At 35.7% G+C, this 14,628-nt stretch overlaps 1 protein-coding gene across 2 annotated transcripts in view; it reads left to right on the forward strand.

Annotated features, from left to right (window-relative positions):
- The window catches only part of LOC117386272 (phosphofurin acidic cluster sorting protein 1-like), a 69,541-nt gene that overhangs the window by 37,144 nt on the left and 17,769 nt on the right, over positions 1-14,628 (forward strand). For both annotated transcript variants that reach the window (XM_033983609.2, XM_033983611.2), the window contains exons 4-8: positions 5-130; positions 6,566-6,710; positions 7,364-7,455; positions 9,784-9,861; positions 13,682-13,741. In XM_033983609.2, coding sequence (XP_033839500.1) covers positions 5-130; positions 6,566-6,710; positions 7,364-7,455; positions 9,784-9,861; positions 13,682-13,741 — 501 coding nt within the window. The remainder of the gene's footprint in view (positions 1-4; positions 131-6,565; positions 6,711-7,363; positions 7,456-9,783; positions 9,862-13,681; positions 13,742-14,628) is intronic.

The raw sequence follows: 14,628 nt of genomic DNA on the forward strand, positions 1-14,628 counted from the left end.
GTAGTACCCACATTTCCTGAAAAGAGATGCCAACAAACTCCAGATCATGCTTCAGAGAAGAAAACGATACAAAAACCGGACCATTTTAGGATACAAAACTCTGGCGTTGGGGCTCATCAACATGGCAGAGGTACGTGAACATATTTATATTTATGGGGCTGCATTTTGAGGCAGGTGGTCATCCTGTTACTCCTAAACTGTACAATGCAATGTTTAATATAGAATACAATAGATAATATACAGAGGTGGGTAGTAGCCAGTTACATTTACTTGAGTAAACGTTTTAAAGAGTACTTTTCTAGTACTTTTACTCCTACTTGAGTAATATTGTTATTGAAGTAACTCTTATTTGAAGATTTTGGTTACATTTGTGATAATTCTACATCTAAGTGAAAAAAGGTTTATGCTGACAATATTAAATTATTTGAACATTTGTGTTTCTTGGACCACTCCTTCAGATATAATTTATTTTGTCTAATTTTTGAGCCCATCCTGTGGAAATACCTGAGTTTGTGCATTATTTAATGTTTTGTTTTTCAAATTTCATCAACTTCAAATTAAGTCTCGACAGTTACTGTTTAACTTACTCTTACTTCAGTGGTACTTTTTTCAAATACTTTTTTACTCTTACTTGACTAATTCCTTGGATCAGTACATTTACACTTCTACTTGAGTAATATTATTTTGAAGTAATGGTACTTTTACTTCAGTACAATTTTTTGAGACTCTCCCTACCTCTGATCATATTGAAATGGTAAACTGAGCTCCCCTGCATGGCCCCAAAAGGACAAGTGGTTATATAAAATCAATAAATGTCAAAACACTTGACCTTCTCATTCAAGACTGTCAATAAAAAAATCTATTTGAGAGTAAACAAGATGTTGACTGCTGATTTTGCCCATAACCTTGAAATGATAAGTATCTAGCACATTATTGTCATTTTACAAAGATGTGAAAGTTTGAGTGGAAGTATTTTGTTGTTCGCTCAAATGACTGTGATTATCCTATCTCCATTTTGCTATTATTTGTGTGGCCGTGCTTGGGTGAGCGTCTGTGGATATTAGCATAATGGATTTAAAATGACATTCACCTACAAACCTGCTCAGAATCTAAATGAAAGAGCAAAAATACGATAATGCTTTGCCTGGAGCATGTGGCATTGAACTTGTCCATCTTGCATTTAGTACAATGTTTGTTTCACCTGCTAATAAAGGATACTTAAAGGAAACATGCTTTCTTACTGTGAGTGGACTCTGCTCTCCATAGATCTGACCGGTAACTAGATCTTTTGGCATCACCTTCTTTGTTACATAAGTTAGATACGTTTTAGGCCACACTGTGGGACATTCCTGGCAAAGCAATAACATCTGTGGAGACAAGTAGGAAATGCATTACAACCTTTAAAGGTGCACTATGTAACTTTTCTGGTGAAAGGCTCACCATGTACTTATGTGCATACCTGTAATGGTCCAGAATATGACATTAAACTTCAGGGAAATGAACAGATGAACATGGCCAAGTTACAGGATTAATGTTTTTCAGTGTAATATTGGAAAAAAGTTATATAGTGCACTTAAGTACTTTCAAATATATCTCTAGACATTGATTTATTTGTACTTTTCGACTTTGAGTACAGAATTGTGACTTGGCAGTGTCGAGTTGCCCCATTTATCACGGTTGTTGACCTTGGGAGCGCCTTTCTCCAACTCGAATCATGTAATTTCTTGCTATTTCCTAAGCTCCCCTGTGCGGCATATCTTTGTGAAAGTGCCTCGTAACCCAATCTACCCCATGTAATAGTCCCATTCTTTTTTATTATTATTCCTACTTTAAAATTACCGTCTGCTGGCTGTTACTGCTCTCCTGATAACCTTCATTCAACCTTTTCCCCAAACTCAATTCAAGGAAGTGCACTTTACAAATCAAAACTCTGCTATCCGGTCTAGGGCCTGTTCACCGTGTCCACAAACATAACTATAAATCAAATGTACTATTAAATCAGAACCATCTCCAGCCAAAAGCTTCTCTCAGTAAAATATGTTTATGAAAGAACACAGATTTATGGCATTGTTTTGCACCAGTCTCACCTCCTAGACAGGTTTCCATCATAATACAGTGTTTCATCTAAATTCAAATTATACTGGAAGTCAATGAAGATTTATAGCAATGGATGGCCAGAGGTCGAAGATACTTTAGCTTACTTTAAAGGGCCTTTGCTCAACTTTTTCATTTATTTGAGCAAACTTTGTCTTGTCCCAATACAGACATATTGTGTAAGCAACTCTGGAGTTCAAAATGTCCACTGTGTACTGTGTGCATCTAATTATAAAGTGTTTTATGGTCAGAGAATCAGGAAGTGCATGTTAGCTTGCTAGTTGTTGTTAACATTACCATGACTGCAAAACCTCTGGCTCTGACCTCTGAAAGCTGGGAAAAATGCTTATAAACTCACCGCAATGATTATTTAGGCTACTCGGAATGCATAAGGCAGGTGAGGAATAACTTTGGACTGTTAGTTCTGTTTTTCACGTTTTAAGAGTAAAAATACAATACTACAGTGCCTTTAACTTCAGCTGATATTAGGAACTCCAACAACAAATGTGTGACAAGAAAAAAAAAAGTTTTTTGTAGAGATACTCAAAGTTAAAGATTTTTGGTTGTCCATGGAGATGTTATAGCTTAATTTAATTCTATTCTATCCTCCACCGAAAAAAAATGTTTAAAAGACAGTTTCCCTGACAGTTATGACTCTAGTAGAGGTGGTCTTCTAATGTCAAATCTATTTTAAAGCTTTTGGTCATCGGAGGCTATTTCCTGCAGGTGAAATGAGCTGCATTTTATTCATGAGTGTGCTGTGTGTAAAAGGAAATGTTTGAGACAGAGGTCATAGGTCACAAACACAGACCGCCACATGACAGGTGCAGTCGTATTACCTCCACAGCTCCACATAATGAGCTGAGGGGGCACAAACTCCATATTGCTATCCAAAGTCACACAGGGAGGGCAGGCTGAAGTGTTGAATTCTGGGATATGAAAAGCTGGTATGACACTAAAATCCACCAATTTAGAGAAGTGTTTGTGAGAAAAAAATATTTTATATATAATATTAATTATATTCTTTTGAATTGCTTCACATTTACTACGTTTTACATATATATTTTTATTATTGATATCTGGGGTTGTCAAGTATCAAAAATCAGATACTTATTCAACAATAAAACTAGCATCAAAACTTTCTGCAGGTATTGATACTCATTCATAGGACAGAAATTAATCTTTTCTGAATAGCTTTAGAATGATCTTGAGCTGTATCAGAAGTATAAGACCACATATAGCATACCCTCATGGACCACTGTGGAACCTACCTGGACAACTGAGCAATTACCGGTACACAGATATAAAGCCACATAGTAATATAAAAGAAAGTAATATGATATAATATTGAAAATCCCATTCTATTGTCTAAATAAAGAGTCTGTAATTTTTTTTGTAATTTTTAGTAGAAATATTACAGGTATCTAATAAAGTTCTGTAAAGTTTGTACTATCTGAATAGATTCTCAGGCAATTTAATGCCACCATTATAAGTGGTACATTTTGCTTTCCGAAAAATATTTTCTACTTTTATTAATAATTTAACATAAAAACCTGAAATTCAGAAGGACTGATAAATATGCGTTTCATTAGCCTTTTATTATTGATTACATATTGTCATATTACATTAGATCTCATACAACCCGATAAAAAAGAGGTTTCAAATTAACTGACTGACCAACCAGACCAAGATTCTTGTACTGTAGAGCTCAGCTGTGTGTGTGTGTGTGTGTGTGTGTGTGTGTGTGTGGGTGGGGGTGTGTGTGTGGGTGTGTGTGTGTGTGTGTGTGTGTGTGTGTGTGTGAGTGCGTGTGCGTGCATGCGTGTGGTCTTTTGTGCTGCGATCAGTGACTCCAAACAGAATTGCCCCTCTGGGATGAATAAAGTTTTCTAAACCTAAACATAGATCTGGCCTTTTAATCTGGCACATTTTGTCACTGTATGCCTCACATCACCTCATAAACATTAGTAATGTTTATTCTTGTTCATTTATGGGCAATTAAAACTGAAGACAAATGGAACCAACTTGGCCATGCATTAGTGAAGAAAGTGTGATAGAAAAAGTGAACTTACTGCAGCCGTATTAAAAATGCATAGAGGGACTTTGTGAAGTTTGCCCCATCACATTTACATAATTGTTCTTCTGACTGAAAATGGAGTCTGTCTTATTATATTCTGAGCCACTGCTGCTGTAGAGAAGGGACTGCATCCAAATGGTGACAAATATGCACCAATAAATGTAAAGGACATTTTTCAGTTGAAAATGGCTATTATTGGGAACAAGTATTTGAAAAGTGAAATCATCTAAAAGTACCCTGGTTAAAGGTGCACTATGTAGTTTTTCTGGGGGATGGTCTGTCACCGACTTTATCTTATTACTTTGCCTGGAATTTTCCACAGTATGGCATTAATTTTATCCATCTTCATGGACGCAAGCAGGTAACGCCACCATACCAAGTTGCCGGTCAGATCTGTGGAGAGGCGAATCCGCTTATAGTCACAACACCTGTAATTGAATCAATAAAAAGATAGAAATGTTTAATGCTATACAGTGGAAGTTTCAGGCAAAGCAAGACAACTCCACAGAGACCAGTAGAAAAGGTACACAGTGCACCTTTAACCGTACTTCCACTTTGTTCAGATTAGGTTTTAAATGCTGCCTTAATAATTTTTGGTGAAACTGGATATGGCTTTAACTGGAATTTGTTGTGGAATTTCTTATCCCTGTATTTATAATCACAAAAACAGTTCTATTTGCACCAGTACATTTAGCTGTGAAACAGTGAGTGAAGCTATAATGGGCTGTAACTGCAGACCTCATTAACTTGAGGAGTGAGAGATGAATGCTAAGTTGCTAACGTTAAATGTATCAAACATAAAACAAACTGAATACTAAGGTTAAAACTGCTTGAAAGATGGACTCATTTACTATTTCTGTGTCTTGCAGTTGTAAGCACAGTTGACTGTGGGACATTTCAGGAAAAGCAATATCAAGGAAAAAAATATAATTTTGTTGAGGGGGGCCTGACATTTGCCCATGTCCATGTAAAGTTAAACACTGCATTTAAAATAATATGTGGTGTTTTAATTATTATTTTAAATCTTATATTTGTCGTCCCATGGAGGAAAAAAATTATTTGTCATAAAACAAAAAAAACCCCAAACTTTTTACTGTTGTCAATACTAAAATTTCAAACGCTATTTCAATACTAAGAAATGGACTCAATACTTGATACCTTTTTATTTAGACAGTAGAATGTCATTTTCTACATCGAATAATGGTATGTTGCTTTTTTTATATTACAATCAGGTCTTATAATCCTTCAGTTGTCCAGGTATATGTGGTCTTATACTAGTTCTGATAGCTGAAGATCACTCTAAAGCTATTCAGGATAGGTTAATTTCTGTCTTGTTGATGTGACTTTTTTTAGTATCGATACCTTTTCAAATGAGTATCTTGTTTCGATTCTAGTTTTAATATCGATTCATACCTGATTTTCGATAACCATCGTCGTTTTACTGTTTTCATAGCCATAACAGGTACTGTTTGTCAAAGCATATATTGGAAAATCTCTTTTGTTTACTCTTCCTTTTGCTGTATTCTGTCTCTTTGACATGTTGTTCACGTCCTGCTCCTTCGATGCTTGTTTTGTTCACTGATCTGTCTCGAATCTCTGTCAACCTTCATTTTCCCTCATTTTTCATTAATGCATCTCTCTGCCACGTCTCCAGTTCCCTTCGGTGTAATAATCATTTCTGAGCTCTCGAACAATCCTTTTATTGTTTTTACGTGTTTGTTTTGACAAATCTGTAGCGTTGATATCTTAACAAAAACAGGTGAGGCAGAGGTAGGCTGTTTGGAGGAAATATATTTCTTGGTACATAACAATACATGTATGCAATGAAAAAGCCATAAAACAAATACAACAAAGGTGATATATTGGCAAAGACAAACAGTAATATAGACTTATATTTAGTAGATGGTGTGCTGTATCTAATAATAGTTTTTAAAGGTGAACTATGTGACTTTTCAGAGTCTGGCACTTGTCTCCATGGAAATAGATGAGCTTATAATGTGCCTATAAAAAGAAGTGCATTCATTTGTAAACTTCACTGTAACTTAGCATAAATTTGGTCAGTACTATACATTATAAGAGCATAATATCGGCAACCACTAATATCAGTCACCGGTCACAACAGCAAGACAAATATTCGATATCCATTTCGAACCATCTCCTAGTCTTTGTACTGTTTTTATTTGATTTAACTTATTTGACAAATTTTATTGATTTTAGTAGTCCCATTTGTCTGAAATCTAATTCTGCTACATTGTCATGTGCAGCACTTTGGAAATCTTGGTTATAAAATGTGTTACACAAATAAACTTTGATTGGATTTTTAAATAGATTACATTCATTAAAATAAATGAGCAAGAAAACACAACATAACCAAATGTTTTGTTGTTCTCCTAGGTGATGCAGCACCCCAGTGAAGGTGCTCAGGTTTTGGGGCTACACAGTCAGCTGAAAGACGCATCTGTTCCCGTGGCAGAGATCCGAGTTTACTCTTTATCGAGTCAACCCATCGACCACGAGGGACCCAAAGCCAAGATGTCTGGTCTGTACACTTTTGCTTTGTATCTTTTTGTGTTGTCATGATACAAAAATTGTAAACTTGATTTCGACACTAAGGAATAGACTCTATACTCAGAGCCAATTCTGTAAAAAAAAACACTTTGTCATTGTGACTTTTACTTTGAATACCTGGTGAAATGAGTACCAATTTTTAGTATTGATTAGTGTGTGAGTTTCAATACTTTTGACAACTGTAGTATCTAGTAGATGGATAATTGAATGCAGATAGCGCAGAGTAGTCTCATTTTTATCCAATGAGCTGCTTTTACAATTTATCTGTGCTGGGACAAGTCTATTTTTACTCAACTACATGGTAAAAATCAAGTACAGCCCATTAAACATTTATTTTTACTGTCTAAAAGATTATTACTTCTATAGTATGTGACCAGTTTTATAAATAAAGTAAATGAAATGACAATCAATGCTGATATAACTAAACGTAATATGGTAGATGAAGTCTCACAATTACAACCTGGTTTAGTCCTGAAGTATCTTGTTGACACAGTGGCAGTAGCCAATAAATAACTGAACCACCAGCCTTCATATTAAGTGACTAGCGCCTTCAACCTTTGTTATGACCAGTTTCTACCCAATTTAGTCCTGTTAAATGTATGTTAATTTCTCTTTTTTTCCCAGATCGCTCCCCCGACATTGATAACTACTCTGAGGAGGAAGAGGAGAGCTACTCATCAGAGCAGGAGGGTAGCGACGACCCCATCCATGGACAAGTATGCATAAAAAAAAATACTGAAACTTTTCCATATGATCCATGTGCTTTGAAATACATTGACCTTCATTAAAAAATAAATTAAGGTCAATTCATTTAAAAAATGCATATGTTGCGCTGTCAAAGTGCATGTCCAGATTCAATTGTGATCATAGAACCATTTAGTCTCATGGTTACTGGTTTAGGTTTTGTTCAATACTGGTTTTATGAAAGTTGAGTATTTTGCACTAAAGCACTTACTTAGGTCTGGTTTAGATCCAATTAAGATGTGGTTTAGTCCTGGTTTTGCTTTGAATTACACATAGTCCCACTTTCACACCTGAATTCAATTGTTTGTGGTTTGTGCTGCTAAAATAAATACATGAAATAAGGTGCTCTCTTACTGTGACTACGGTTGCCTCTCCACAGATAGGACCTGGTGGCGTCCACCTGTTTGTCTCTATGGAAATAGATTAATGCCATACTGTAGAACATTACAGGCAAAGCAGTAACAGCTGCATAAACAATTTGGTACTATTAAAAGTACAGTATATGTAACATTTTGATTTTAAATGCTATACTTGATCTACAAGGTAGACATGTTAAAATCAAATCTAGCTTTTATCTTTTTATCTGAAATCCAGTTGGTATAAACCTAAAAAAAAATGAATTCTGAATGTTCTGCTCTGTATGCAGGTTAAAGCACTGACAACCCAGATTCAGTTGTGCTTGTAGTACCTTTTCTTAAACCAATAAAACAGTTTCATACTGCTTCTTCCTAGTTAAAACCTGGTTCACTTGTTCTCCTTGTGTGTAAATTATAGTATGAGGTATTGTGGGGAAATTGGTGTCCAGCGGTGCACGAGATTGAAAAGCGACAACACTCCGACATAAGGACACTGCTCCCAACATACTGAACTGGGTCATTACACTCCACAAAACCAGGCCAGAAATCAATAAGCATAGACCTTGAACTATATCTTACTGTTTTTGACTTGTGTGTTTGGTGTTGAGTGTAGAAGTTGTCAAGTTGATGGCACACATAATTAGGGGATATTTATTTCAGTTGTCATGTTACAAAATGTTTTATTCATAAAAATACTACCCCTGTAGTTACGATCAGTACATTTTCTGAAATGTGATTCTTGTATTGTTATTCTTGTATTAGTTTGTCTGTTCAGATTTCAGTATTGTGTAATTTTTTCTAAACATGTTTAAAATATCAACTTTAAAGACAATCATTTTTAAAACATAAATCACAAATGGAATTGCAATCTCCATCAGAAAAATCACAATTACGTATTTTCCTCATTACACAAATAATATTTTGTGGATTTCCCTAACAGTAATCAGTTCATATTTTGCATTTCATAAAAGAAAAATTGAAATGTGAGTATATGGCATGGGTCATAATATTAAATGAGTATTTGAAGTGCAGAAATATCACCTTTGTAAACCCTTTGGAATATTGCTTTTTTGCTGCTTTTTTGATATTTATTTTTTTTAATAGATGATGTATTTTTAGTCTATTTTTTTTCTTTTTGAAGACTGCAAGAACTATAACCTTGAAGTTAGAAAGTGAAAATAAAATAAGTAGAGGCTAGCTGAATAATTCTGTCTGATACACTGTGAAGTATTGAGCTTAAAGTGAATCACCAATTTAATTTTGATTTATTATTACCGCAGTGATGACACATTTCCAGGCAGTGATTTACATCATCCAGGCCTTGCTGGTGGTGGTCTTAGTCAGAGTGCATCAGTGACCAATGTCTGCCTGGAATCAGCCTGATCACACAAATGTTTGAAAAAATCTTGATCAGTTATGAGTGTGATCAATAAAAGAACTGGTACTTCTCAGCTATAAATTGCCTTTAGCTTTATAAGACCATAGATGAGGCATTAACATTGAATTCAGCTAACTATCTAGAAATAACATCTTGCTTTTTTACTTTAATTCTCACAACATTGTAACCAATACATTTAAAACGCAAATATTAAAGGTTCACCATGTAACTTTCTTGACAGTGTCTGCCACCTACTTGTCTCCATGGAGATGTTTCTGCATAATGCATATATTGAATGTTCCACACAGTATGGCATTAAACGTATCTATCTCCATTGAGACAAGCAAGTAAGGTTACAAGACCAAGTTACAGATCAGGTCAGTGGAGAAGCGATCCCACTCATAGTAAGTGTATCTAATTCAATGAATGCAAGACAGAAAAGTTAAATGCCATATTGACATTTCAAGAAAAGCAATAGCATCTCTATGGAGACAAGCACATGTACCCCCTACTAGAAAAGTTACATAGTGCACCTTTAAATCTTTATATCTTCTGTCTTTTCTCAGTATCTTTTTGATGAAGATGAAGATGTAAGGAAGAAGAAAACTACTCGACGCAAAACCTCAAATGCCGGAATCACCAGAGTAAGATCCACCACTCAGACTTCCATCTATGTTTTTTTTGCTCCTGTCTTTTTCATTCACTCTTTTTACCTCTGTTCATGTCCCTCCTTCCTCTTATTGTCTTTCCTCTCCCTCTTACCCTTTTTTCTTTTTTTTCTCAGCCCCTCTCTTTTGTCTCTCTCCTATTCTCTTTCCCCTCCTCTTTCTTTTTCTTTCTCATTCTCTCTTCCCCTGCTTTCTCTGTCTCCCCTCTCATGTTTTCCCTCTCTCTGTATTTTTCTCTATCTCATCTTCGCTTTTCCCCCTCCATCTTTCTAACCCCCACCCCCACTCCTCTCTCTCTTTCTCTCTTTCTCACTTTCTCTCTTTCTTTGCTCACCTCATACAACCCATTTATTTCTCTATTTCCTGTCATCATAGCCTCCAGGACAATTTTATGGGATGTGCTCAAATAAATATAGAATTGTATTACATTTTTGTTATGAAATAAAATGTCTGTCATTGAAAAGTACTGGTCTAGGCCTGTTGTAGACCTGGATTTGTCTTTGTGTTAGATCTAGATGGGTCACGTGGAGTAGGTCCTCTTTAGTCTAGGTTTAGACCAGGTTGTTTATCTACTTTAAAGAGGGGGTATTATGAAAAATCAACTTTTTGGAGCTTTGTACCATGTTATAATGTTGTTCCTTCATGTTGGATTAGTCCTGTAGATCTAGCTGGTTTGGTCCTGCTTTAGTCCTGCTTTAGTCCTGCTTTAGTCCTGCTTTAGTCCTGCTTTAGTCCTGCTTTAGTCCGGCTTTAGTCCGGCTTTAGTCCGGCTTTAGTCCGGCTTTAGTCCGGCTTTAGTCCGGCTTTAGTCCGGCTTTAGTCCGGCTTTAGTCTGTTTGTTTCTGAATGAGGCCTTGGTCAGTCTTACCATTAGACCCACAGTTAGACCTAGTTTAGTCTTGGTTGAATCTGGACTTGGATCTTTATTTCTGGTTTAGTCCTGCGTTAGTTCTCCTATTAGACCTACTTTTAAACCTGATTTAGTCCTGTTTTAGTTCTTGTTTAGTTCTACTTTTTGTTTTAGTGGCTTGATCCTGGTTTAGTCCTGATTTTCATGATTTTCATCCACCTCTTTCCATTCTTACCTCAGATGCCCTGTACTTCTTCTCTTTTCACCTCCTCTTCTTTATCACTTCATCACTCTTCTCCTCCTGTAGCACTGTTGCCTTCCTTTCGTTCTATAAATTCATTTTCCTCATTCTTGACAGGTAATTCAGGCCAATTTGTACAATGCAAACAGCGCCACATGAAGCGCAGTCCAAACACTTTGGTAAAAGGATACACAGCCACTTCTAGAAACATATATTGATACATGACATGCACAGTCATGTTTGAATTACAGGCACTGGGCTCTGGCTGAAGAATATAGATTAGTATTGGGTTTCAAAGGCAGGACTTGTTTAAGATGGTACATTGTCCTTTATGACCTATCCTATCCATGGGTTTCAGAATGAGAAAAACTTTGGATTGTTGCCATAGGGATTAACAATTTATAACAAAATGTTTTATCTTTTGAATAAAAAATCCTCAAAATATAACAGGAAACTAAAACCCATGAACACCCTGACCTTTGCTATAATCATGCATGTTTTAATAATAATAGGGAGCAATAATTAAAGGTGCACTATGTAACGTTTCTTTTGGTGCATCTGCCACTTGCTTGTCTCCAAGGAGGTGTCATTGCTTCGCCTGGAATTTTCCACAGTATGGCATTAAACTTATCTGTCTCCATGGAGAAAAGGAGGTGATCAAGGTATTTGATAATATAATAAAACAATAAAAACACCTGTAAAAGAATAATTTTAATGGCATTCTGTCAAACGTTCAAGGCAAAGCGAGAAGAAGATGGTCTCGCCACTACCACGACAACCACAGTCACAAAAGTTACATCTTATTATGTTGCTACACTGTACAAAATCTAAGCAGTTGTATTTGAGCGTTGACCTTGAACTATAGTCTGAGTAGAGTTATTTACTATTTGTTTTGTGTTGAAAGCGTGAAATGTCAAGTAGATGCAGTATTAATGATAAGACAGCCGTTTCATTTAAGAATAAAACCAGGTGCCAAAACACACTGCATAACTAATGTGGGATTCATTAGTAAGATTATAGGTTGTGTTCACGTTTTAGATTTAGTGTTTTTGAAAGAAATATCCAAAGTTTAGATCTAAAAATATTGAAGTTTTGCATTATTTGTTTGGGATTGGCCCTATAGACCTGTCATAACCACTTTTTGAGGGTATTGTGAAAAAAAAAAAAAAATTTCAGCTTTATTTATTTATAATGACAGAAGACATTCAGCTGTGTAGCAGTTTTTATATCACGTCTTTTATATCAGGCCTAGAAACTGTAGAGATATCAACCATAAACCAGGTTGAAAAATCTGTGATCTGACACTTGCACAGAACATTATGCCATAGAAATCTCACCTCACCTGCAGCTCAGTTTTAAACTATAGAGATTCCATAATGTTGTGAAGTCACGTGAACACAACCTGCTAGTGTCTATCTATTGGTGCATTCTTTTATGTTCAGATGACTTTAACTTGTTATGTAAATTCCTTAATAAAGCATAGTTTTTGTACATATAAGGTAGTCATACACATACTGTTAACATATTGGTAGTACTCCATAATAGACTGTGGAACACATTTAAAACTGCATCTCCATTAGATAAAATAATGTACAGCCACGATTGTAATAAAACAATATTGTCAACAAACTATCTCTCATTACCATAATATGAATGTATGCCTTTGATTTAGAGAAGTCATAACTCATTGGGTAAATATAAACATTTGCACATTTATTTAAACTTCCACTGTTCGTAACATTGATTTACTAACCCCATTGCACACTCCTTGCTACAGTATATTTCTTCGTGGATAACAATTTTGCTTCATATGACAGAGCGCCCACTGCTGTATCCATTAACTGCTGTTGTTTTGAGTCGTGAAGCGTGAAAAGCGAACAGAGGAAAAATGACTTCCTATCTCCTCTCCTCATCTCCTTGTTTCCTTGTTTTTTTCTGTCCTGGTGTCCTTCCCTGGCTAACATTTTTCAAATATGAACATCCATCATTTAATTGGCTAATCCTCTGTATCATAATTAAAAATATACAAGTTATTATAGCCAAGCATTCACTCATACATCAGTGTATGACGACACTGGGGGCGCGGTGGGTCAAGTGTCTTGCCCGAGGACACAAAGACCATGTGCATCTGTGGCATCACTTTACTAACCTGTGGGTTAGTGGATGCGACTGCTCTACTAATGATGTTTATATCGTGAGCAGGATTTGAATCTCCAACCATCGGATCAGTTGACAAACACCAACTGAGCTACTGTTACCCCCATGTTGATATTTTTTTTTCAGTTCAAAAGATAAAATATTTTTGTTTTAAATTGTTAATTGCTTTGGCAACAGTCCAAATTATTCATCACTCTTCAACCCATGGATAAAATAGGCCATAAAGGAGAATGTACTGTCAAAAACAAATCTAATGAGAGCAAGCCCTGCTGTTTTTAACCCAATGCTCATCTATATTATTCAGTCAAAACTCAGCGTCTATAATTTAAACATGACTGTTCATCTCGTGTATCAATATATGCTCTCAGAAGTGGCTGTGTATGTACCTACCCAAGTCTTTGCAGTGCGCTCCTCTCCTCTCTTCTCCTCGTTTCTTTGTTTTCTCTCTCCTTGCCTCGTTCTCTCAGTGACAATAACATTTTTCAGATATGAACATCCATCTTCCCTCCAGCGTTTCATAAATTGTTCCTCTGTGTTCCTTCCACCAGCAACCCAAAATCAAAGAGAAGTTTGTGGCCCTGCTCAAACGCTTTAAAGTCACAGATGAGGTGGGTTTTGCATGTGTTTCCTCAACTTTTCCTGTATTTTTCCCTACATTCATAAAAACATAAAATATTTCTTTCCACCATAAATGTATACACGCATACACAAAACATTATGACCACACGGACCATAGCCAAACTTGAGTTGTCTCTGCACAAAAAAAAAGAAGAAAATAATAGACTTAATAATAATAATAATAATAATTATTATTATTATTATAATTAGACTTTATGACTTTTCTCCATTGATTAAAATATTTGTTAATTTAACCTAAAATATTAAATAAAAACTGGACTTCTAATATATACCTTATTAAGATTAGTCGACTTTTTTCTACTAATTGAAATGCTTATAGAGAAACTTAATGATACTGCTTATATACATTTTAAACTTGTTGGATGAGAGCCACAAGTAAGAGCTTGATAGATACTGATGATTTTAACCAATCAGAGATGTTTTTAGATGAGAACCATATGGAAACAGCTGCCTAGGATGGTTACAAACTGTTGTTTCTCTATCATGGTTCAACATCACAGTGAGAGGGGCAGTTCAATTGTGTTCTTCCCTTGTGGTCCAAAATCTGGGATATGACCTTTTAACCTCTGAGTGAGCGGTCATGATGTAATGGCCGATCAGTGTAAATTCATTGTATTTTCAGAGGCGCAGAAAAGTGTGTGGGAGTGGAGTTCTTCTGGCAGCTCTGGGAGAAACATTGTAGATAAAAATAGCGCAGAAGTATGTGTGTGTTTAGATTCTCCTGGAGGGAATCCAATGTAAAAGGCTTGTTCACACTATCAACGAAGAAGAGGAGGAGGATTTCTACTATCCCTTTGCCGGCCTCAAATGTTCAAATGTCTTTTTTATATAAATAATAGTAATACATTCAATACGG

This window comes from Periophthalmus magnuspinnatus, chromosome 18, assembly GCF_009829125.3.
Source record: "Periophthalmus magnuspinnatus isolate fPerMag1 chromosome 18, fPerMag1.2.pri, whole genome shotgun sequence".
Lineage (NCBI taxonomy): Eukaryota > Metazoa > Chordata > Actinopteri > Gobiiformes > Gobiidae > Periophthalmus > Periophthalmus magnuspinnatus.